Raw genomic sequence first — 23,269 nt, 5'->3', positions numbered from 1 at the left:
TGTAGTTTACAGGGCAGATAGCCAGGAGGATCTGGCCCTGCTCACTACTGGGCATGCCATGTCCCAGAGAGCAGGATCTACAGACTGGAGGCTGCCCTCTCAGCACTCGTACTCACAAGTGGAGATGCTGCTTCTTTCCACTCCGTGGCCACCTACTTTCTGTGCTGATCTGACCTGGTTAATCACGTGGAGAGGTCATCGCCTACAATAAGGCAGCCTGTTTGGGTACTGTGGTAGTTCACTGTCCTCAGCAGCCCTGGGAAGTGACCCCAAGATTAGTCCCAGGCAGTGTCCTCAGGGAGGAAAAAAAAAACTAAGCAGAGGCTAACCCAGGGCAAAGTCTAGTCTCTCTGGGCTCCTCTTTATCGCTTATAATCTGCAGAGGGCTGTGAGGATGGGCCCATTCAGGGGAAGAGAGCAGAGATAGAAAACAGTCACTCCAATGGGGAGGCTGAGATCAGGGCTAAAAACAAAGGTTGCAGCCACAATGTGAAGCCAAGACCCAGCACCCTGGCCTGAAAACAAGTTTCATGACACTAGGCAGGTCCCCAAAGATGGGAGTTCACAAAGGAACCCAGAGAGCAGCAAGCATTCAGTTCATCTACCATTAAAACTGGGGTTCAGAGATCCCACCCATACAGGGCTCTTCAGGATTGGGGCTCTTGGGTGCCCTTTTCCCTGTCTATGCCCTATGCTTTCTTCCCTGTCCTTACTCCAACCTCACTGTTCAGCTGACTGTACCCCAAGTGCTCCCCTTCACAATGCCTCCTGGCCCACACCCTAGCACAGTGCCTCTGCTCCAGTGTAAGGCTATCTTTTATCTGCCTACCTCCAGCCTTGCAGCATCTGTGTTTCCCAAACTGCCCGCCCTGCCTGCCCCAAAAGAGGTTTCACAGCAGCACATCTGGGTCCCCCAGACCCACTGAGAAGGAACATCCAGCTGTTCATGCAACACAGGTGCATCCCAAGTGCTCCTCGCCTGCTCTCCTTTAACTTGGCACAGCCTGTGCCCAGAGCCCACAGTCAGAGAGATGCCATGCTGCACACCGCTCCAGATGAGGCCACACTGCTGCTCCGTGTGCCCACCAGCAATTCTTTTCCTTGAAGTGCTGGGTGAGCCCACCCAGTTCTGCTGTATCCCTCTTCTGCTCAGTCCAGGGACTGGAGTGGTACCGAAACCTGGCCAATAAGAAGAGCATATTCATTACACATCCCCCGGCACTCGAATTGATTTGGGAGGAACTGACTAGTCCCTTGCAATCAGCAATCATAAGACCCTGAGGAGGCTTGTGGTAAATAATGGCCCCAGAATCCCCTTCCTCTCGGGAAGGAGAAACCAAGGCTGAGCTGAGTGGACATCAGCCTGCAGCGGCCAGGATGACATCTAGGAAGGAAGCCCCATCCAAGGGATAAGCACAGGCAAGAGCTAAAAGATGAACACCACTTAGACCCTAAATCCAGCCGTGCCTGCACACCACAGCCTCCTCAATTGTATGGCCCAATGAACTGGCTCTTTGCCTAGCCAGTCTGAGGGCTCCTGACGCCTGCAAAACAAGGATGAGGAAGAGGATGCTTTCAGACCCATGTCAGATTTCATAGATCAAAGAGAGGAGAAGAGGAAGGTCCTCGGATGGACTGATTTGTCATCCTAGGGAGCACAACATGGAACTTCCTTACCGGCCTCACACTCCACCCAGCCCAAGATGCCATGGCTTAGTTACCCCACTCCAAAATCCTGATGGGTCCTCAGCAGCATGCTACCAGTTATTTAGGCTCCCTTGGGAAGAGTGTTTCAGGGGCAATGATCCCTATACTCAATCATCACTAGGTTCTTAGCGCATATGCAGGTGTGTTCGGTAAGCTCACACAAATGCACAAATGATATGTGCAGGCTTACGTGTGTATGCATTAAAGGCACCGTCATATAGTGACCCAAAAGACACTCGGTCCATCTCTGCAGATGTCAGGGGCTGGCTGGGCCCTGCAAGTCTTGGAGCATGGAGTTCATGGTGCTGGTGCTCAAAGGCACTTTGGAGGAGTTGACGATCACCAAGTAAATATGATGGGGAGGATAATATGGTAACAGTGAGATAGCCCCAGCCCTGGCAGAGGAAAAGCACTGTCTATGAAGGCTTCTGGTCTGGGAGAAGATACAGAGTCCAAGATCCAGGTTATGCTGGGCAGAGCCAGGGAACAGCTAGAAACAAGCTGGACACCCAAGTTGGGGCACACCATTTGTCCTTGAATGCCAAGCATAGGTGCAAGACCAGGGTCTGTTCAGGTACAAGTACCAGGACTAGGCCTGGGAATATGAGCATGCCCATGGCAACAGCATGTCTGTGTCCCAGAGCAGAGGTCACACTGCCACCAGAGCTCCTAAGAACACTTGATGGTGCCCATCGGTGGGTGCCAGTGGATCACAGACCTCACTGTCTTCTCTTTAATGGTCTAAGTATCCTTGCCAGGAGCTAAGCAGATTATCACATCAGACTACAGCCCCAGCTACACTCAGGCATGATCCTCCTGGGGGAGCTTTGATCATGAACTGCTCAGACACCTCCACTCCTGTTCCCCAGGAGATCCCAGCACCTGCTTTCCTAGAGGCTGAGGGAGGGAGGCACCAATTGCTGACTTTACCTTTGAATGGGAGCACAGCTCATCAGCTCCTAAGGGGCCCAATAAGAAGGGCTCTGCTGGGATCTTGTGGCCAGGGACCCACTTTACTCACAGCTGCCAGGCTGGCTGGACCCAGATGTGCAGTTGCTTTTACCTCCCCTAACCTAAGCCCTTCCTCCTATCCTAGAGGAAGAGTGGACAGGACAGTGTTGGCCACATCTCCCACGTGGAGGCTGAAGCTTTTTGGCTAAGCTCACTGAAAGATTACTAGGTTAAAGAGGAGAATAAAGCCCAGGCCCTGGCACACGGGCCCACACAGCAGGACCCTCTCTGTCTATACAAGCTCAACGCAGTGTGCAATATGCCTGGGCCATGAACTTTCTCACTCCACTCTGAGAGGCAGAGACATCTCCATGGTGCTTTGCCCTTTCTGTGGGGACTTGAGAAGCTGCTGGGTCAGCAATCGGCTGCTGCCAGGATTAGAAAAGACAAAACGAGCTCCCATATTTTCTTCTTTTTTTAATTTATTATAATTTATTCAGATGACATGCCAATAGTTACCTCCCCACTCATATCTTCCTCTCCCGCCCTATTCCCCTCCCTTAGAACTCTGACAGAAGCGGACCTCCTCCTTCACCATATGACCACAGCCTATCAGGTCTTATCTGGAAAGCCTGCTTTGCCTTCCTCAGTGTGCCCACCAGGCCTCCCACCAAGGGGAAGTGATCAAATCGGGATGACCAGAGTTCACGTCAGAAGCAGTCCCTGCTCCCCACCACCACAACTGTAGAGAATGCAGCTCCCATATTTTTCTCTCCCATCCCCAGACACGGAAGGAAGGGCCTGTACAAACGGGCGTTTGATGGCAAGTGTCTCTGACAGCAAGTTTCTAGGCTGCACAAGACTCATTCCATAGGACCCCAAGTGGTTCTGAGCATCAAGGCAGGACCACAAGCATCAATTTGCAGAGGCTGCAGTGACCATAGCCCCACGTGTCTATGTGACCTGTCATCCATTCAGGGATATTTGCTGAACACCTAACCAAGAATCTTAGGAGATGTAGCAGTAAATAAGACAGACATTTCTTTGATACCTTTCACAACCAAATTAATTACTTGCTCAGGTGGAAGAGCATGCAAAAGAGGAAAAGAATGCTTTGACAGAGAAATCCCTATACCACACTTGGAGGCCCTACTTGGAGCCTTAGAGATAAGACCTGAGGCATAGCTAAGGTCTGAGGAGGAGTCCATCGCTCAAGAGGCCTTTTATATGATAGTCACTGCATGTGCAAAGATCCTATGGTAGTGCACGCTTAGCCCACTGGAAGCATAAGAAAAGGCCAATGTGGCCACAGTCAAGAGGTGTGGCAAAGGAGAAGGTAGCAAAGCCAACTTTGGCCAGGTTATTTAAGGGCTCACTGGCCCCAATAAGGGATCTGTATTTTATTCTTACTGCAAATGAGAAAAGTCTTGGTGGGAAAGTAGATTAGATTTAATTTTTTTTTTTTCCAGATCGTCTAGTTGCTGCCTGGGCAGTGGGCTGCAGGGAAGGACAGAGTGAGCGAGCACTGAGGAAATGACCTCAGGAATCCAGGCTACGTCTGGAGAGATGGGATGGAAACAAGAGAGTGAGGCAAAAGCAGGTGCTGGCGAGGGACATGCACAGGAGATGCTAAGCAAGGAACAGCAGAGCCGGCTAGGCCAGGCCAATGGCTCATCCCCTTTCCTAAGCAAGCTTTTGCTCTCTGGGCAGTGCCTTCAGGCTGCCTGGAGGTGTCCTGAGGACACTCACTGTGCATGCAGCTCTGGGCACGGTATGCAAATAGCCACCTCCACCATTTCGCAGTGCTCACCAAGAGCCTGTGGTGGAGCAAGTGCTGCCTAGCTGTCTTAGTCACTTTTCTACTGCTGTGATAAGACACCAGGACCAAGGCAACTTACAAAAAAAAGCATTTAATTTGGGGGGTCACAGTCCCAGAGGAGCATGGCAGCAGGCAGGGAAGCATGGCACTAGAACCATAGCAGAGAGCTTATGTCTTGATCCAAAAGCAGGAGGCAGAGAGCTGACTAGAGATGGCAAACACTTTTAAAACTTGAAAGCCCGTTTCCCAGTGACACACCTCCTCCAAGAAGGCCACACCTCCTAATCCTCCCCAAACAGTTCCAGCAAGTGAGGACCAAATAATCAAACACATGAACCTATGGTGGCCGTACTCATTCGAATGACCACACTAGTCCACAGCCCACAACATCCCTTTCCCTGGTACGATTTTGGATAGGCTCCAGGTGCTACCTGGAAATGTCCATGGGCATCTACAACACAGGAAGCCTGGCTGAAGCCCCAGGCCCTGCAGAATCACACCCAGCAGTTCCATGCAATGTGCGTGGGACCGTGCAGGAACAGAAACAGTACACAGACCTGGTGTGCTTCCAACTCTTACTGGTCAACCCTGTGTCTGTGGGTGCTGTGGTCAGTGGCCCAGTGTCAAACCACAAGGGCATGGCCTGGACACAACGTGCTGAGCACTTCCATTTCCTTGGCCAGGGAAGGCCACAGAGGGTCCCTTGAGGGCTATCTTGAGGTTGGGAAGGAGAATGAAGGCTCCACAAGGCAAGAGTGAGGCTGACAAAGGTTGACACTAATTGGGCCCTAAAGTAGTCTGTGTTCAGTCCACACTCAGAGGTAAGTAACCAACTGTAAACACTCCAAACGCATCTCCCTTCCTTATGGAAATGTCCCAAGGCCTGAAAACCAGAGACACAGGCACGGCAGGAGAGGACATCAGGAATGGTTAGGCTTCAGCAGTGTCGGCAGAGTATACAAAAAACCAGGAGTCATCCCTTCTCTCTGCAGTGGTCAGATGACATGAGAAGGATAATAGCCATGGCTGGTGTTTCCTTGGTGACAGGAACAGACTAGATCTCTGTGGCTAGTTCTTCATTTGGTTCTTTAAACAAGCTACTAACAAAGATACCTCTATCCCCATTTCAAGGAGAAAAGCTGAGGCTTGGCAAGTTAAGTCCCTTCACAAGGCACATCAGGACCATGGTGTGCTAAGCAAGTAAGTATGTCAGCAAAAGATACACAGGTAATAGTAACCGGGCTAGAAAACCTGCAAGGACCATAGCAACAGTCTTTAGATGTTGAAAGACTGTGGTAAAGAGACAACCTCAGCATAAACTTGGGTCAGAAATGTGCATCACCTATCCCTGAGAGGAACAGATCATCCATTCTGCGCCAAATGTCTTGTTTGAAAGATTTGGGCGCCAAGGCCGAGGGAGGGCAGGGAGGGCTGTTGCTGCTATCACAAAATGCCACAGACTGTTTGTCTTAAGCAGCACAAATGTTCCCTCACAACTCTAGAGGCTCGAAGCCCAAGATCAAGGCGTCATCAAAATGGGTTCTCCTGGCTGGTCGATAGCCACCTCTTACTTATACTTACAAAAGCGAAAGAGAGACCCTTGACTCTAGTGTCTCTTCTTACAAGGCACCATTGAGACATACCCAGCCCACAGGTCAGGCCCAGTCTCAGATCTTTGGGCCCTGAGCTCAGAGAGGCAGCAGCATATAGCCTTTTCCAGCTAGACAGATGAAAATGTGTGGCCCCAAGCCAGTAAGGGTCACTCTCTGCAATGGGCAAGAGGCCAACCCAGGAAGCTGAGAACAGGAGACAGGCTTAGGAGAGGGAGCCCTCTTCCCAGATGCTGAACGACAGTGGCCTTTCGATGACCAGGAGGCCAACCGGTCTGAGTTCATGTTTCAGCCTTTTATTGCTATGACAAACAATTGACATAAGCAAGCTAAGGGAAGAAAGCTTTTCTTCGGTTCACTGTTGGAGAGGTTTCCATCCATAGTCACTTGGTTCAGTGTCTCCTGGGACTGTGCATGGTAAGGCAGATCAGCCTGGCAGGCACTGTGTAGAGGAGCTAAGTGGCTCATCTCAAGGCAGGCAGAAAGCAGAGGAAAGAGACTTGGGACATAATATGCTTTTCTAGGGCACATCCTCAATGACCTCTCTTCTCAACTTAGCCTCATCTACCTCACCACCTCCCACACGCACCATGCTATTGAGGCTCCATCCATACTCAGGATCCCAGCTCTTAGGATTCAATCACTTCCCAAAGGACCACACACTGACAACCAAGCCCCACATACGAGCCTGGGGCAGAGGAGGAGCACATTTCAGATACAAGGCATAATATTCAAGATTTGGACCCAAAAAAAGCAAGGTGTTACTTATCTATAGCTGGCTCCTACCAGGCTGAGCCAGCCAGACCCATACCAGACACTCTAGACTCTGAACAAACATGGCTACTGCAAGGTTAAAGTACCATTCAGTGATAAACCACAGCACTCAGAGCCCAGCCCTGTACAGATAGCTCCAAACTGCCTCCAACAGGAGCCATGGTGTCAGCACTGACCTGTTCTCCTGGGACTCCCAGGAAGGCTGAAGTTCAACTTCAAGACACAAGCCTCAGCCACCAGGTGTGACGCAGAGGCAGCAACCTACAAAAGACAGTACCAAGTAACACTCTGGCCTTTCTCTAGCCAGGGGCTGTCCAGTGCCTGGCCCCTATCCTAGGCTTTTAGTACGTTTCCTAAGCACACTCTGGTTGGCCTCTGCATCATCCATCACCCCATTGGCAGTGGGGAAACTGAGAAAAATGGCCAGAGTCACAGCTGAGCAGGGATGGCAGCCTCGGCCCTCCTGACAGAGCGCATGAGGCTCCTGTCATGTCCCAGGCTACTACTGTTCCTGGGTAGAGTGCCAAGGCTAGGCAGAGCACACTGTGAACAGGTGCAGGGCAGGTGGTGCCGCATCTGCAGGTGCTGGCTGCCTGGATGGGCTCTAGCAACGACAATGTGATGGCAGAAAAGGTAGGACTGGCCAGGGCCAGTGTCCTTAATGTAGCTGAAGGGCAAGAAGACAAACAGAGGGTCATCCTGAGCTTCGCTCCCTAGGAACCTGCCACATCCACAGCCCTAAAACAGGCAGAAAGAGGCCTGTGTTGTTCAGCCACCAGCCTGGGCTTCAGGACACAGGAGGAGGATTGAACCTTTCTACAGCCTATGAAACGGGAAACGGTTTAGAGATAGAAAAGAGAAAACCCAGAGAATGGGACACTGCCAAGCTGTCAGAGAGGCTGGCGCCCCCAGAGAAAGGGCTGTCGCCAGCCAGAAGTGGGTTAATGTTACTTGAAAAGACGCAGAACCACTAGGGAGATGGGCCTCTGGGCACGACTGTAAGGGGTCGATTTGATTTTGTTAATTGATGTGGGAAAATCCTTCTTAGTTGTGGGTGGGACTCATGCTGCATGAGTGTGAGAGCTAGCCGAGCACCAGCAGGCACACATTCACTGCTCTCCTCTGAAGCCACATGCCATGTGACCAGCTCCCTCAAGCTCCAGCCACTGTGACTTCCCTGCCGTGGGTAGACTGTAAGCTGTGAGCCGTCACACAGCCCTTTCCCCCTTAAGTTGATTTTTGCCAACATTGTATCACAACAGGGAAAGAAGAGACAGGCCAGAGTGCTGAGGCTGTAGGACGCCCAGGTTCAGGTATATTCACTGCTGGTGGCCCCACGGGTGGCCAGGCCTGGAGCAAGATTCTTTTGGGGTTTTATTTCAGTGTCATATAAGACTCTGTAGTTGCTGTATCCATATACACTGAGGAATGTTTAGATATAGCTAATCATACAATGCATTTCCCAAAGATGTCTGTAATAAGAATGCTTATTATTATCTACCTTCAGCCTTTCCCAAGAATACAATGGATCAAAAAAAAAAAGAAAGAAAGAAAGAAAGAAAAATACAATGGATCGCCATTAACTATACACCCCACCCTGTACAGCAGACCTTTTGATCTCATCACTCTTATTCAGCTGTAATTATGTCTCCTCGCACTCTCCTCCTACCGCCCCAGCCTCTCACAGGCATGGCCCTGCATAGAAAATCCAGAAGAAGTCACATCTAACGTTGGATTAAATTGAACTAAATATGTTTTAAAAGCAGTCCAAATCCAACATTTCAACTTGCGAGTCAACACTATTTTCTAGAGAGCTGGGTTAGCCAGCTTTGATATTATGACAAAAAACCTGACATAACAGTTTGTGAGAAGTGGGGGTCCACTAGGGCCTGCAGTTGGCCCTGTTGCTTTCAGGGCCGGGGTGACATAGCACATCATGGTAGAAACACATGGCGAGGCCAGAGCGCTCACCTCCGGGCCAGGAAGTGGGGGTGGGGGAGCAGAGACAGGAAGTGGTTTTCTCTTTGAGAGCATACTCTCAAGCACTGAACATCTCCCACTTGACCCCACTTCTTACAGATTCCACCAGGCCCCAAAAGCAGCAGGCATGTAGAGGATACTCCCGGCGCAAACCATGACAAGGGTGAACAACTCAGAAGAGAGGCAGATTTCAACAGTCTCTCTTCCCTGCCTGGTCCTACAGGATGTGGCTATGAGTGCTGAGGGACAGTCATAAGGACCTCCAAGAAAATCCTGGAGAAATAGCCCTGGTGTCATCATGTGAGCTGGAGGATGTCCACACACGTGCAGACACACCAGTTCAGAGGCAGCACGGAGAGCCTCACTAGACTGTGGCCTCCTACTACATACCTGGCATAAGACGCCCTCTGGCTTACTCTCAGGTAAGCCCCACATGCCAATCTGGAGGGCAGAGAAGGGAAAGATAGAAACTTGTGAGGGTCTAACTCCAAAACATGAGGAGATGAATGGGGCAGACACACAACCTATAAAAATGAAAAAGGGTGGGGGCTGGAGCGATGGCTCAGTGGTTAAGAGCACTGTCTACTCTTCCAGAGGTCCCGAGTTCAATTCCTGGCAACCACATGTTGACTCACAACCATCTATACCCTCTAACGCCCCCCTCTAGCATGCAGGTGTACATACAGATAGAGCACTTATTTACATAAAATAAATAAAATCCTTTTTACCAAAAAAAATAAGAAAAAGGGTATGAACTCACACGTATGCATTTAGAGACATGTATGTTCACATGTACGAGGGCACGTATGTGTGTGCATATGCACTAAAATGATCCCACTGACCACTGAAGAAGAACCCTAAACCCTGGAGCAAAAGCCTGTGGGGAATGCAGAGACGGGGATTACAGTTCCTAGTACCTAGCCGGACTTTAGCAAAGAACTTTGTGCACCTGCAATCTTGGCACACATCTTTGGAGTTGATACATCACTGGCAGCAGTGCTGAGGGGCCAAGAAAAGCCTCTCTCTCGTGTGTGTGTGTGTGTGTGTGTGTGTGTGTCTGTGTGTGTGTCTCTGTGTGTGTGTGTATGTCTCTCTCTCTCTCTCCCTCCCTCCCTCCGCCTCCTCTGCCCACGGCACCAAAGCAAGACTGACCATGGCAAGGATTCAGGTAAACAGAGGGGGCAATGGGAGGTGGAGGCTGAGCCTTCCTGGGCAGAAAGCGAGGCTGAGACCTGAGTGCAGCCCACACTTACAGTATGGCTAGTCCAACCGAAATTTCCTCTGTGCATGTACAAGCAGCCTCCTAGCCCAGAAGAGGAGCCAGGTGCCATCCCAAAATACAGGTGAGTTATGTAGTGGCCCCACAGGCCTACAGTGTGATACCTGCAGAACATCTCTATGGAATGAAAACCCAGCCAGCCGTGCATCCCAAACGACTCTAGTCACTCTGGATGAGACTAGAGACATATCAAGGAGGCAGTGAGCAATGCCGAAAACCAAATGAAATGGAAAGAAAAGTAGAGGCTGGCAACGTGCTCTGGCCACAACAGGCACACAGAGGCTGCATAATAGTGACCCACAAATCCACTCATGTCCTAGTCCCCAGAACTGGGACTATGCTTGCTATGTGGCACAGGAGAACATAGGCTATTTATAGAATTCAGTTTTCGAATCAGCTAACCTTAAAACGGGGAGCTCACTCTTGATTGTCCCTGGAAGAGAGAGATGGGGTCAGCTGACACGATGTGAAAAGGACTTGGCTCGCTGCTCTGAGTTTTGGAGGAGAATCGTGAGGCCCTGAGCTGAGGAGGAAACAGCTTTAAGGAAGTAGAGAAGGCAAGGACGCAATTCTGGCCTAGGGTGACCGACCCTAAGGCACTGTGTATGCCACCCCCTGCGCCTTAGCCCAGTGAGTCCACGTCAGCCTTGGACTCGTCTAGCAATAAACTGTGCTCTTTTAACCAACTAAATTTGGGGTAATAAAGTCTGTGTTCCAAGAGAAAACAAGTACATCTAAGCGGTGCAATGGTGGCAGTGGGCCTGGAGACACCTTTTTAATGACATGAATGTCACACTCACTCAGAGCCGCAGGCAATGTCTCCAGTATCCTGAGGAAGACACCCTCAGGGGTGTCAGATGTGAAGCAAAAAAGTACCTCGTGGTCAAGGAAACAGAGTCTCCTGCAGAACTCAACACTAGTGTGGCAAGTGAGGGTTGGGGTGCCCACCAGGAAGACAAGGAGGGGAAGCTTGCCAGACCTTCCTTCCTGTGTGTGTGTGTGTGTGTGTGTGTGTGTGTGTGTGTGTACAATGTGTGTTTGTGTGTGTGTATCTGCGTGTATGTGTGTACAATGTGTGTTTGTGTGTGTGTGTGTGTGTACAGTGTGTGTATGTGTATGTGTGTGTGTGTTTAACCACATTTCTTCATTCTGGCAGCAATAAACTATATTTGGGTAACTTTAGCTTTTTGTTTTGTTTTGTTTTTTATGTGAGTTAAACATGGGGCTCAGGGTCATGGTGGGTGAGCACCTTAACACTCCCCCCCCATTCTTTACTTTGTCTCTCCCTCCACATGTACCTCTTCTTTTTTAGAGCAAGGTCTCATGTAGCTCAGGCCAGTATTACTTTGTAGCTGAGGACGAGCTTAAACTTGTGGTCCTGCCCCGACCTCCCAAGCGCTCACATTACAGGCGAGCATCACCACACCTGGTTTGTGTGGTCTGAGGGATAAAGCCGGGGTGAGACAAGCACTCTACCAACTGAGCTACATCTCCAGCCCATCTTACCATGTCTTTTCAAACGCTCCTGTGCTTCTGGCAACTAAAGAATACCAGTCTTGTGTACTTTCCTCTGCCTCTCTCTTGAGCCATTATCCTTTCTTGATGTGACAGACACGTCTACAGCATCTCCAATAACTTGCGTCTTTTACTCACAGTAAAAGATGATTTTGTGAAAGGCAACTCACGTTCAGCCAGTTCTTTTATGCATTTACATAATCTTCTGCTTGAGCAGGCACTGAGAAACAGTATGACTTTTTCAACAAATTAGTATCTTTTCCCATATTTGTCTTGTAGAACACAACTTTCCATACTTGTCAATGCAAACTTTAACAATCAAAGATGCAACATTTTAGAGCCTTAACGGACCTGTGCCATTGCCTATTCATTTTAGACCCTCACAAAGTATCTATTCTGCACACTACACACTATCCTAAAAAGACAGTGTTTATAAGGAGTTTGTACGGCTGACCTGGGGAAATCATAGGTATAAATCTTATGGCCAGCACATCCAGGTAGAGTTTCTTGTTTTCTTCAGAATTACTTAACTGTGTATATCTCATCATAAATGATGCCATGTCTTCTTTTTAAGAAAGAAAGAAAAGGAAGAAAGGAAGGAAGGGAAAGATAAAAACTGTGTATATTGGAAAACACATGCAAGCACCAGACGTAATGTTTACAATTAGTTCATGGAGGTTTCAGAAAAACCCACATGAAGCAGAATGAGAGCCCTCTTCATTTATAAAATTCAACGGAAGAAAAGACTGGAAGGAAATAATGCAGTAGGATTCAGGGGGATTTTGTTCTACTCCTTGCTGCTTTCCGCACCTTTCCACATTTTATATAATGAGCATGCATTGGCCTCTTTCTTTCTTACATTTGAAAAGTAGCACATGTTCATTGTAGCCATGCATTCCTTTTATAATTGGGGGAGGGGGTTAAAAGCTGAAAATGAAAAGGTCATTTAGGGTTCTCTCTCAAGGAATTCACTAAGCTTAAGAAACTATGTAGCTGAAACTGTCAAGGCCCTTAAGAGACGCTGAAGAAAAGTCATAGCTGGGTCAGAGAATAGGGAGGGAATTAGTGTTTGCCCAACACCAACCTCGGGCCTCATGCAGGCAATTTATACACGTCTCATATCATTTAATCCCCCCAATAGTCCCAGGAGGCAGCTACTACAATTATTTCCTTTTAACAGATCTAGAAGCAGAAGTCTCAGCTCAGGGCCAAGACTCCCCCAGGTTGTACAACAAGCGAGGCCGGCTCTCTGCTAGAGTTCTCCAGGCTTCGGCAATCAGGTCCTCATCCCTGGGTCACAGTGCTTCCTCTCAAATTAAAACAAGGCATCACTCCACCCTCCCCCGCCCCCCAGACCTCTTGCTTGGAACACACTCAGCACATGTCCTCTCTATGGTAAAGACTGAGTCTCAGGATCCCCTTGCTCTCCATCCCCCAAATAATGCCCTCTGCAGGAAACATCCAAGCTCAGTAGAAAAGGCTGGGCTAGCCACGCAGCTAGAGCCAGCGACTGGGCAGACAAGTACCCCATAGAACGCAGCCAAGAAAGGAGATCCAGTGAGCTGAATACTTGGTTTGAGATCCAGTGAGCTGAATACTTGGTCCACAAGCGCAAGGCAGAGGGGAAGAAGCTGCTAAGAAATGCTAGGCTTTTCCCAGGGCCCCCAGAGATAGCTCCTCCCTCCCCTTCTAGGCACCAGAAGCTGTGCAAAGTATGGGATGGATAACAAGATGAATTTCACACCGTGTCATTGCCAAGGCTGAAGTGCATGCCAGCTTTAACCAGCACATACCAGACCAGCAACAGCACCTGGCCAGTGTTTCTTTACCTAGAAAACCACCAACCCTCAACATCTAACTCCCTTGTTCCAAATGTGCAGAAATATTCTCAGACCCTTCTGAGATTGTCAACTTGCCATCCTTGGAGACTGAGACATTTTTCCAGTTACACAAATAAAGAAACTAACAACCATAAAAAAAAGTAAAAATTCGTTTTAAATGGCCCTGGCTGGAGCCTTTATTGCCAGGACAAAGTTGCATCTGGGGCTTGAAGGTCAAATGGCACAAAGCTATGCTTTGTTTGTTGTTCAAATTGGTCCATTGGTTGACAAGTTAAAAACCAGATATGAAAGCCAAGTGTGGTGATGAAGTTAAGGCTCGCCTATAATCTTAGCATCCAGGAGGCTTAAGCAAGTGAGTAGCCTGAGCTACAGAGCAAAACGCCCCCCAAAAGTTATACTTGACACTGAAGTGTAGCCCTGGGCTTCTCTTAAAGAAAAAAAGAAAAAGACTTTTCCCGCCAACAAGGCTCAAATCAACTGGAGCCGTGTGACAGCTGCTCCTGTTAACAGAGATGACCTCTCCAGGGACCCGGCTGCACAAATCCATCCATGTGTGCATCCTGCCTTGGGTTATAAGCCTGTATAAGACCGGCACCTTCAGTCGCTGGGGTACTTCTGGTGGAGATAGCTGTGCTTCGTTCAGGGGCAAAAGGAATGAGCAAAGGACGCCTTACACTATGCAGAGAGTCATCAGAGCCACAACCATAGTAGAGTGAGCCAATGTGATATGGACCACGGGCAGAGGCCCCCAAGGAGCCATGATGAAAACACACACATGGGGCAGGGGGGTGGGGGTGGAGAGGTAGAGAATTCTGAGGTCAGGGCCATCTGAAGACAGATGGTGGGATGTAGGCATACACGAAAGACAGGTACTCCCCCGTGACTCTACATCACAGGACGTTAGACAACAGACATCTGCCAATGGTGGAAGCAGCCTTTCACATTAGTTTAAGTGAATGAATGTTTTGACTGAATATGAAAGTGTGCCACATTTGTGCAGGTGCCAGCAGAGGCCAGAAGGGGGTGCCATGTACTTCTGGAACTGAAGTCACAGGCAGCTGTGAGACACCTTATGGATATTGGGAATCAAACCAGGGTCCTCCTCAAAAACAGGAAGTGTTAATAACTACTGACCCACCTCACCAGCCAAGGCAGTTCTCATAATAAATAATACCAGCCCCACCCCACTCACTGAAGTGGGACTGAAGATGTAGGAAATTAAGACATCCTTCACCCTTTGAGCCTTTACAGGCAGACAGTCCCTCCCCCAACGGCTTGGTCACCTTTCTGTCCTTTGCTGTACCTAAAACCAGGAGGCTCTCACAGGCCCTCCGTGCCACGTGAAGACTGAAAACTACATCCATCACTGACTCTCCTCATCCTTGAAGGTACCAGGAGACTGACAGGCAGTATTCAACCCAAGGCAACAGGAAGACCCTAGGCCCAGCAAGCCCAGGGAGAGACTGACAGCAGAGCTCCCAGTCTGCTTGCTCATGCTCACTTCCTCCCTGCCCCATAGCCCTGCCAGTTCTGGGAAGATGTCCCTGAAAGCTATGCTTCCGCATCCTCACCACAGGGCACGAGCACCACAATGGAGCTGTGCTTGTGGTAAACAAGACAATGAAGAGGGGGTAGGAAGGAGCATGGTTGAGCAAGTGCCTGTCAGGGCCTTGACCAGGAATCAGCAACGTGAGTGAGGACACTTCAAGTAGGAGCGAAGGAAACGCAGAAGAAGGAAAGGCGGAGGGAGCTGCTGTCACTAATGCATCAGAAGACATCAGACAGGAGACAGCTGCCAATGCTGAAAACAGCACCTCCCGTTATCTTATGTATATGTGTGTGTTGCCTGCACTTACATAAGTACAGTCCAGGAGTGCATGTGCCAGACGAAGCCAGCAAACAGTGGTGGCCTCGCTGGCTGCCCACCTGTTGCCCCTGCCTCTGCTAGCCTATTCGAGACAGCACAGACTGCTGCCCTGGCCAGCTAGGATTTTCCTTCCATCAGACTTAGTCCACTGGGCTCTTTTCTTGATCAAACAGCGCCCACCTCCGGTCCAGGCAGCAACGCCTCCTAGGTTCGCGGTTCTGGCGCAAGCAAAGAAACCGGCTGTTCCAAACAGTGGAGAGAGGCAGAGAGAAGCCGAGGAACCGCGGGGCAGAAGCTTCAAGGACCCACAGGGTGTGCAACCGAGCGCAAATCAGGCTGTGCGACAGACAAGGCACATAGGATGAGCTCTGAGCGCCAGGCTCTCGCGGTCTGCAGGCCACAAGATGCTTCTGGGGAGGTGCACACGACAACGGGAACCGACACGAAGACACACCCACTCACAAACACACGAGAAACAAAGACCGCCCTGAGCCACACGCCTGCTCTGCAGCGCGGAGCACACGCGCATCCACCTGGCTGGAAAGGAGCCGCACAGTTCTGCCAGGAGCCCGGCTGGCGGTGCATAGAGACTCTCCCCTTCTGCAGACAGTACAGAGCGGCCCTACGTTGCAACCCTGCCTGGACCCATTGCCCTACGGCCTCACTGGCTGCAGCCTAGTGACTCACGGATGGGCTCAGTGGCCACTCACCTTCCTGAACCGCCTGGAACGGGTTATTGGCCTCGATGACCTTGATGGAGTAAGTGATCTTCTCGCTCTGCAAGATGTCATCATTGAGGCTCAGGTCCGATACAGCCAACTGGAACACCCGGTCGTCCTTGGCTGCGTTATCCTCGAAGATGGCACCTGAGGAAGAAGAGGGGTCAAGACCAGGCCTGCAGAGGACCCCTTCCCACCAACCTTTGCCCCCAGGGTCAGGCCACTGCCTGGACCACTAGATACCAAGTGGTGGGGGGGGGGTGGAGCTAGGATTTGAGGTTTGGTTTTGTTTATAACACTTTTTTGAGACAGGGTCTCCTTCTGTAGCTCTAGCAGGCATTGAATTCATGGTGATTTCTCCTGCCTCAGCCTTCCCAAGTAGTGAAGTTACAGGCATGAGGCACTAGTCTCAGTTCAGGAGCCTGTGTTGATTGGGTAGTTTAAAGAACTCCCACCATAACCCAAACAGGATATGCTCCCCAAACAGGGGGTGCTCCCCAAACAGGGGATGCTCCCCTCCCCACGCTGCACACGTGCACAGTTGGCAGGAGTTACACATGCATACCCCACATGCTACCACCAGGTGACATGTGCTTCGTAATCAAAGCACAACATGTCCCAGCCATGCCCCAAACAGAAGATGTAACAAGCTGAGGTAGCCTCCTCCGGCTCAAATGCACCTGCCGTGGTCCCATAAATCCCATCCCAGGAGCCAGAGTGAAGTCTCCAGAAGAGCAATGTCCTCTATCCCAATTCCAAGATGGAGTGGCGACTCCTTTTCTCCTTCGCATTCCCTCCTGAATGCAGAAGTGAGCAGGTAGTCCACAGAGGGCTCTGCAGCACCAAGAGGTTTGGGGGTGTTTTGGGTTTGGGTGTTTTTGGGTTTGGGGGGTGGGGTTTCCCCTTCAAGCATAAAGCATTGGTAGCCAGAATCTTGTGTGGCCAAGAAGCTGGAAGGCCTGGTCCCTCTGCTCTATGTCCCTCACTTCCTCTTCCTGTATGTACGCAGGGGGTGGGGCTGTATCCTATACCCCTAGACATTCTCTCTAGCTAGATTGAGAGTCCCAAAAGAAACCACTCTTGAACGGTCCTTCTAGAAGCACCGACAAGCTCCTCCAGTGCTCTGGCCGACCTGAAGCTTTCGCGCGTTACACTGCTTCGCTGACCCTGCCTTTACAGCAAAGATCATTTGTAACGCCGCTCTGGGGTCCCCAGCCGCAGCCCCCTTGCCAGGTGCTGAGGGTCGCCAAGGTCCTATCGCTTGGCTTTCTAATTGTCCTGGAGCCGACAGCTGGGTAGGAGAGGGACTCAGCTCCCGGATTCCTCACTACACTGGAGGAGCCGCATTGCTGACCGTGAGACCCACGCCGGCTCCTGGGCGGGAAGCAGGTTTGGATCCTGGCCCAGCTCCGGAGGGGAGCTGCAGCCCTTGGATTCGAGACTCGGTCCCTCATCACCCCTTCCTCCTCCTGCCCAGCGGGTAACATCAGCCACGTTTTCTCACACTTCCCAACCCCCAGTTCGTCTGCGTTCGCTGGTCTTTCCCAACTTCCGGAAAGGCGACTGCGGAGGGGCTCTCCCAAAGCGACCGCTGTCAGCCCTCCAGCCGGGCCCAACTTCTCCAGATCCAAGCCATTCTGCTCCGAACTCCCGACCACTACCCCTCCTCCGATCACCCCTTCCTCCGCTTTTCATCGTCTTCCTCTCCACCCGTCTCTTTCTGCTCAGCACCCCCACCCCACCCCACTGCCCACGCTCCTTCCCTCCATCTCTACCACTCAGACTATACGCTGGCCCCTAGACTTAGATCAGACAGAAACTCTAGGACTGTCCAGGACCGAGCTGCAGTTGCCACAAACAAATACACTCACACACCTACACCAAGAGCTACACAGACACATACCGGGGAAACGGGTAAGCACTGTGTCCACTCTAACAGGCTGACAGTACGCGGCCGTCGCACTGACACACACGCTCAGATAGCCCCACACACCCCAACGCCCTCTCACAGTGACACCAACATCGTGCCAGGTGCATACACACGGGCATGCTGACAGCACCCATCCACAGTCACACATGGTTCCGCTTTGGCCTCTTTGATCTTGCCCTGCCAACTTAGCTAGCCCGCAGCCCTGTCCGCCCCTGGCCCCAAATGCTCAGGCGGTGCTAAAGGGCCCAGCCCTCCGACGGCCCCGCCAGGAGCACGCATCTCGACAAGCGTCTATCCCCGGGTTCCCCGCAGCTGCGGCCCTAACTGACGGCAGAGGCCGCGGGGCCCCGCGCACTAACAGGAGCCCCGGGTAGCAACTAGGTGCCCGCAGGAGCGCCGAGCGGCCGGAGCACAGCTCCTCCGCGGGGTGGCGCGGGCCTTCGGGGGAACACCGCCTGCTGAGCCCCTCGGCCCGGGGAACCGCCAAGTTTGGACGCCCCGCGTCACCGGCTCTATTGGGGGCCCCCCGCCCAGTCTCGGCCCGTCCGCCCTCCGAGCTCACCGATGTGAATGATGGAGTCGGCCCGCACCGTAACGCACTGGCATATCCAGGGAAGAAGCCACAGCGTCAGCGCTTCCATGTCCCCCGGGCGCGCGGCTCATCCGCCCGGGCCCGGGGCGAGGCCGAGGGCAGCGCGGAGCGGGGAGGCGCCGGTCCCGGTGCAGTCCCGGGCCGCTCCCCGGGAGAGCCGAGCCCGCCCGTGCGTCTTCCCCCGCGCTCCCGCCCCTGCGCCCTGCGCCCGCCCCAACCCAGCCCAGCCCAGCCCAGCGCTCTCGGGCTCCCGCGCCGGCTCTGGTTGCGGTTGCGGCGGCGCTCGCAGCCCGAGCCCAGGCCGGCGCGGCGGGGGCGGCCCGCGGCTGTGGCGGCGGCGCTTCCAGCAGCACGAGCGGCTCTGGGGGCGGCAGAGGCAGAGGCGGCGGCGGCCCGGCCCGCGCGGCGGCTCCGGGCTGGCTGTGTGTCTGAAGCGAGGAGCGAACTGCGGAGGACGCCCCCTCCCCTCCCCCTCCCCCTCGGCGGCGCTCCCCCACTCCTCCCGCCCGCCTCACTCCCCTCCGCCCTCCTCTCCACCACGTGACTGCGGAGCCCTAGCCTCGCCGTGCGCCGCTCGCCCGCTCTTGCTCGGAGGGGGCGCCCAGTGCTCCGAGCTCCGGACTAGGGGATGCTAAGAGGCTGGCACCACGATGGGGACCTGACCTATCTGCGGCGAGACGAGGCTTGGCCCTGCGGGCCTGGCCTCCGGGTTCGCTGGGGAAACCCAGAAGACACAACCGCCAACAACCCTCGGTGACCGGGGTCTCGCTGGCCCTAGGGGACTTCAACCAAGAGCCTGCAGTCCTTTCCGTGATCGGAACGGACAGCCGCTCTCGGAACCGGACCCCCGACTCGGGGCAACCTGCAGAGAGACCACAAGACCCGGGACACCGAGCCAGGCACCCCGGGTGCTAGCTGGCGGGCGGCGGGCTCGAACCCTGGCTGTCCCGGCGGACTTCGGCGGGCGTCCATCCCCCGCCTCCGGGGCGGTGCACTGCGCCCGGAGTCGGGCAGGAGGCTCAGACTCTGAAGCTCAATTCATGGCCGGAAACCGGCGCAGCCGTGACCGCGGCGCCTGGACGTGAGGAGCCTTCCAAGCGGCCGGCGCGCTCAGACAGCGACCTGCAGGAAGCCTCCTAGCGCGAGCCTGGGCGGAGAGCCCGTTCCCAGCCGCAGAAGCAGAGCCGGGCTCCCGTCGCCTCCAGGTCCCCAGCCTCTGGAGGACCACCACCTTATAAAGGGTGAAGCTGCTGAGGGATCGAGCCAGGGAGGAGTGGGGGGGGGGGGCCAATCCGGGTTTACAATCCTGTCTCCCCTCAGGTCCTAGTTGGATGGAGCTCCACTTAATACACCCAAGATTTCAGGGAGAGAGTTGAACCTTCCGGTATTCTGGTTCCCTCGGAAACTGGATCCAGCTGAGCCTAGCAGAACTGGACGCCAGGATGAGCATTGGGTTCAAGGGACCAAGATAGACTCAACTGCAGCCTTGCCTGGAGCGCCCAGAACCGTGGGAAAGATAGACGGCTGCAGGTCATAAGATGATGTGGAGGGGGCAGTTGAGGCGCCTCAGGCCTGGGCCCTGACTTAGCCTGATGGGGAAAGGCAGCCATGGCTTCCCAGGGGAGATTATAGTTCCAAAGGCTACTACTACAGGAGAGAAGCTTGCAGGCATTCGGTGCTGCTAGTGAGCCAAGACAGGAAGAAAAGAAAGGATTGAGTGGGTAGCGTGCATTTGTGTGTGTGTGTGTGTGTGTGTGTGTGTGTGTGTGTGTGTGTGTGTGTTGCTGCCAGCCAGTTAGTTGTCACTGGCAAATTCTGCTTTTAAAGGGTTTGGAGAGGAGGCTGTGCAGAGAGGCCAGGAGGGGCCTGGAAGCCGTTAGCCGATGTCTGAAATGTGGCTGGGGAAACATCAAGGAATACTGTTCTGTGATGAGAGGGCATAGTGAGCAAGAAGAGAGAAATGACCACAGCTGCAGGCGGGAGGCAGGGCTACAGGACTGAGTGTCGTCCCACACAATCACTTTTTCAAGAAACTTAACGACGTTGTGGTGGGAGAGGGAAATTGCCTATGTCTCCAGTTTTCAGCTCTACAAAGTTCCAGCTTTCCCCAGCTGAAAAGTTGCAGGGAAGCGAGAAATAAAGTCTCATCAGCTTCAGTGTCTTAACAGTTTGGTTCCTGTGGGAACTGACTCCACGGTGCAAAGGTGGTTAAGTGCGGTGTTGTCCACCTTTAGAGTCTCCAATCAAAGGTCAAGAGCCACCAGGTCATCTTGTTCTCGTCACTGCAGTGTGTAAGCTGGGTGAACATGGGGCACACCCACTCAGATGTTATCCTTGTTTATTTTGCTAGGTGGAAGCAGAAAGATTACTTACTGTGAGGCAAGCCTCAGGAGCCCCTTCCAAATACAGAAAACACAGCACTGCGCACACACATGTACGCACGCGCGCGCGCGCACACACACACACATTCTAATCTGGATGAGTAGACAGTTGGAGACCTTCAGGTCACCTCTCAAGTCGGAGCCCCTGAAAACTTTTGGCCTGGAGAAACCTCCCCTCCTAAGCTGGGCACTCCTTGCTTTCAAACTCCCAGGCGACCCAGTCACTCACCATCCCCAGGTGATCCACGGAGGCTGCTGCGGCCATGAAGCTGGTCCACAGAACACGCCGCACAGCCAGGCCAAACCAGAAGGCCCTGCACACCGCTTCCCTGCCCTTAGGGGAAATCTGTGCAACTGTCACTTCTAGAGAAGTCCAGAGATCACTGGAGCCAAGAGCCGACCCACCCCTAGGCAGGAAGACTGACATCTTCTGAAGTTTGGATTGGCAGCTCTCAGAGGGGGCGAGGCCAGGGGCCTTGCTCATCCAGGCTTTCTTTCTGGTTGAGCTCCGCCCTGACAAGCCCTGACCATCTCTGAAGCTGCAGAACTCCTTCAAAATTAGGTTTCTTTTTCTTCTTCTCCTCCTCCTCCTCCTCCTCCTCCTCCTCTTCTTCTCCTTTTTCTATTTTGTTATTGGGTCTTTTGTTTTGTTTTGTTTTACTTTGTTTTTGAGACAAAACAAACATTTGGTTTCTGCGGGAACTGACTTCATGGTGGGAAGATAGTAAATGTGATGGAGTCACCCCTTAGAGTGTCCAATCTACTACACATCCCTGGCTGTCCTAAAACATGCTGTGTAGACCGGATTGGCCTCATACTCACAGAGATCCGCCTGCCTCTGCCTCTGCCTCCAGAATGCTGGGATTAAAGGTGTGTGCCGCTAGGCCTGACAAAATCAGGTTTGTTAAACTGAGGCACGGCAATACAAGTTCACCGCCCTGTGAGAGCCTAGAGAAGGAAGGCGAGCCACCAGTGCCTCAGCCTCGGAATGCATGCCCACTGCACAGAGGAAAAGACTAATGCTCACAGAATGGGGATTTGCCCAAGACATAGGATGGATAATATGTTGGGAGAACCAGGACTCCGTCTTCTTGGGTTATTCCTCACTGCACAAAGGTGTACTTACAGAAACCAAGAGTGAGTCTAAAGAGATGACTCGGTGGTTAAGAGCACTGGCTGTTCTTCCAGAGGACCCAGGCTCAATTCCCAGCACCCACATGGCAGCTCACAACTGTCACTCCAGTGCCAGGGGCTCTAACACCCCCCACACCTATGCACATAAAATAAAATTAAATACCTTTTTAAAAAAAAAGATGAGTGAGTCAATCAGTCCAATCCTTTAGTTGTAGCTCAGCCAACACCAGGACTTGCCTCTGTGAAGGGGATCTTCGGTTAAGCTGACTCTAACTGCATTTATTTAGCACTCACCACACGAAGACCAGTGCTCAACCCTCCTTTCCTTCCTAGGAGGTAGGATTTTACACACAAGGACATTGAAGGAGGTGGTAGCCATCAGGCCTGTCCATTTAAGTACTGCTGGGAGCCAGCAGTTTGCCACCAAAGCTGCAGGTGAAATGTCCAACCAAAGAGAGGGTCCACTTGGAAACTACAACCATTGTGACTGTCACTCTAGAAACATACATCTCTCCTTTCTCCATCACCCCAGCCAATACATGCACCAAGAAAAAATACTGGGAATTCCTATTCCTCCCTGTGGCCTGTCATCCTGGCATAAGCCCAAGGAGCCTCCTGCCCAAGTTGAGCCACCACCAACCAGCTCTAGCACAGGTGCCCTAGCAACCATGCTCTCCCCTAGGGAGCTGCCCAGATCACCAGTGACCTGCATCTTCCTCCTCCCTCCCACCAAGCACAGCTGGCTAGAGTCTTCTGTAGCAGTCCAGCCAGACTTGCAGAAAGGGTGCAGCTGGCAGACAAATCTCTGCCAGCCCTAGGAAGTTTACAGACTTAGATATAGAACCTTAGCTCCCTTGTGTGCACTTGGAAAGAGGCTAAGCGGAGACCCAAGTCAAGCCATGTAGGGGTCAGCTGGCATCTAAGAAAGGGCACCCATTACACACAAGCTCCCTTGCTCACTGGTAGGACCTAAGCCTGAGACGCACTGCCCCCTATGCAGCTTTCCATTGTTGCTTTGTTTTGTTTTGTTTTGTTTTGTTTTGTTTTGTTTGCTGAAGCAAGTTCTCAACATGCAGCTTGAATTTGAGATGCTCCTGATTCAGATCCCAAAATGGGACTGCAGGTGTGCACAGGCTACTGGGGTACATTCCCAGAGGATGACTTCTCCTC

General features: G+C 52.3%; 1 protein-coding gene across 2 annotated transcripts in view; it reads right to left on the bottom strand.

The window, feature by feature from the left end:
• The window catches only part of Grid1 (glutamate ionotropic receptor delta type subunit 1), a 735,616-nt gene extending 716,897 nt beyond the window's left edge, over positions 1 to 18,719 (bottom strand). For both annotated transcript variants that reach the window (XM_051142026.1, XM_051142032.1), the window contains exons 1-2: positions 18,555 to 18,719; positions 16,054 to 16,209 (exon numbers count right to left, since the gene is read on the bottom strand). In XM_051142026.1, the coding sequence (XP_050997983.1) occupies positions 16,054 to 16,209; positions 18,555 to 18,633 (235 nt within the window). In that variant the 5' untranslated portion in view covers positions 18,634 to 18,719. The remainder of the gene's footprint in view (positions 1 to 16,053; positions 16,210 to 18,554) is intronic.
• Between the last annotated feature and the right edge of the window lie 4,550 nt (positions 18,720 to 23,269).

Source organism: Acomys russatus, chromosome 3, assembly GCF_903995435.1.
Source record: "Acomys russatus chromosome 3, mAcoRus1.1, whole genome shotgun sequence".
Lineage (NCBI taxonomy): Eukaryota > Metazoa > Chordata > Mammalia > Rodentia > Muridae > Acomys > Acomys russatus.
Note: the sequence above shows the minus strand (reverse complement) of the source record. Positions and strands in the feature narration are given on the sequence as shown.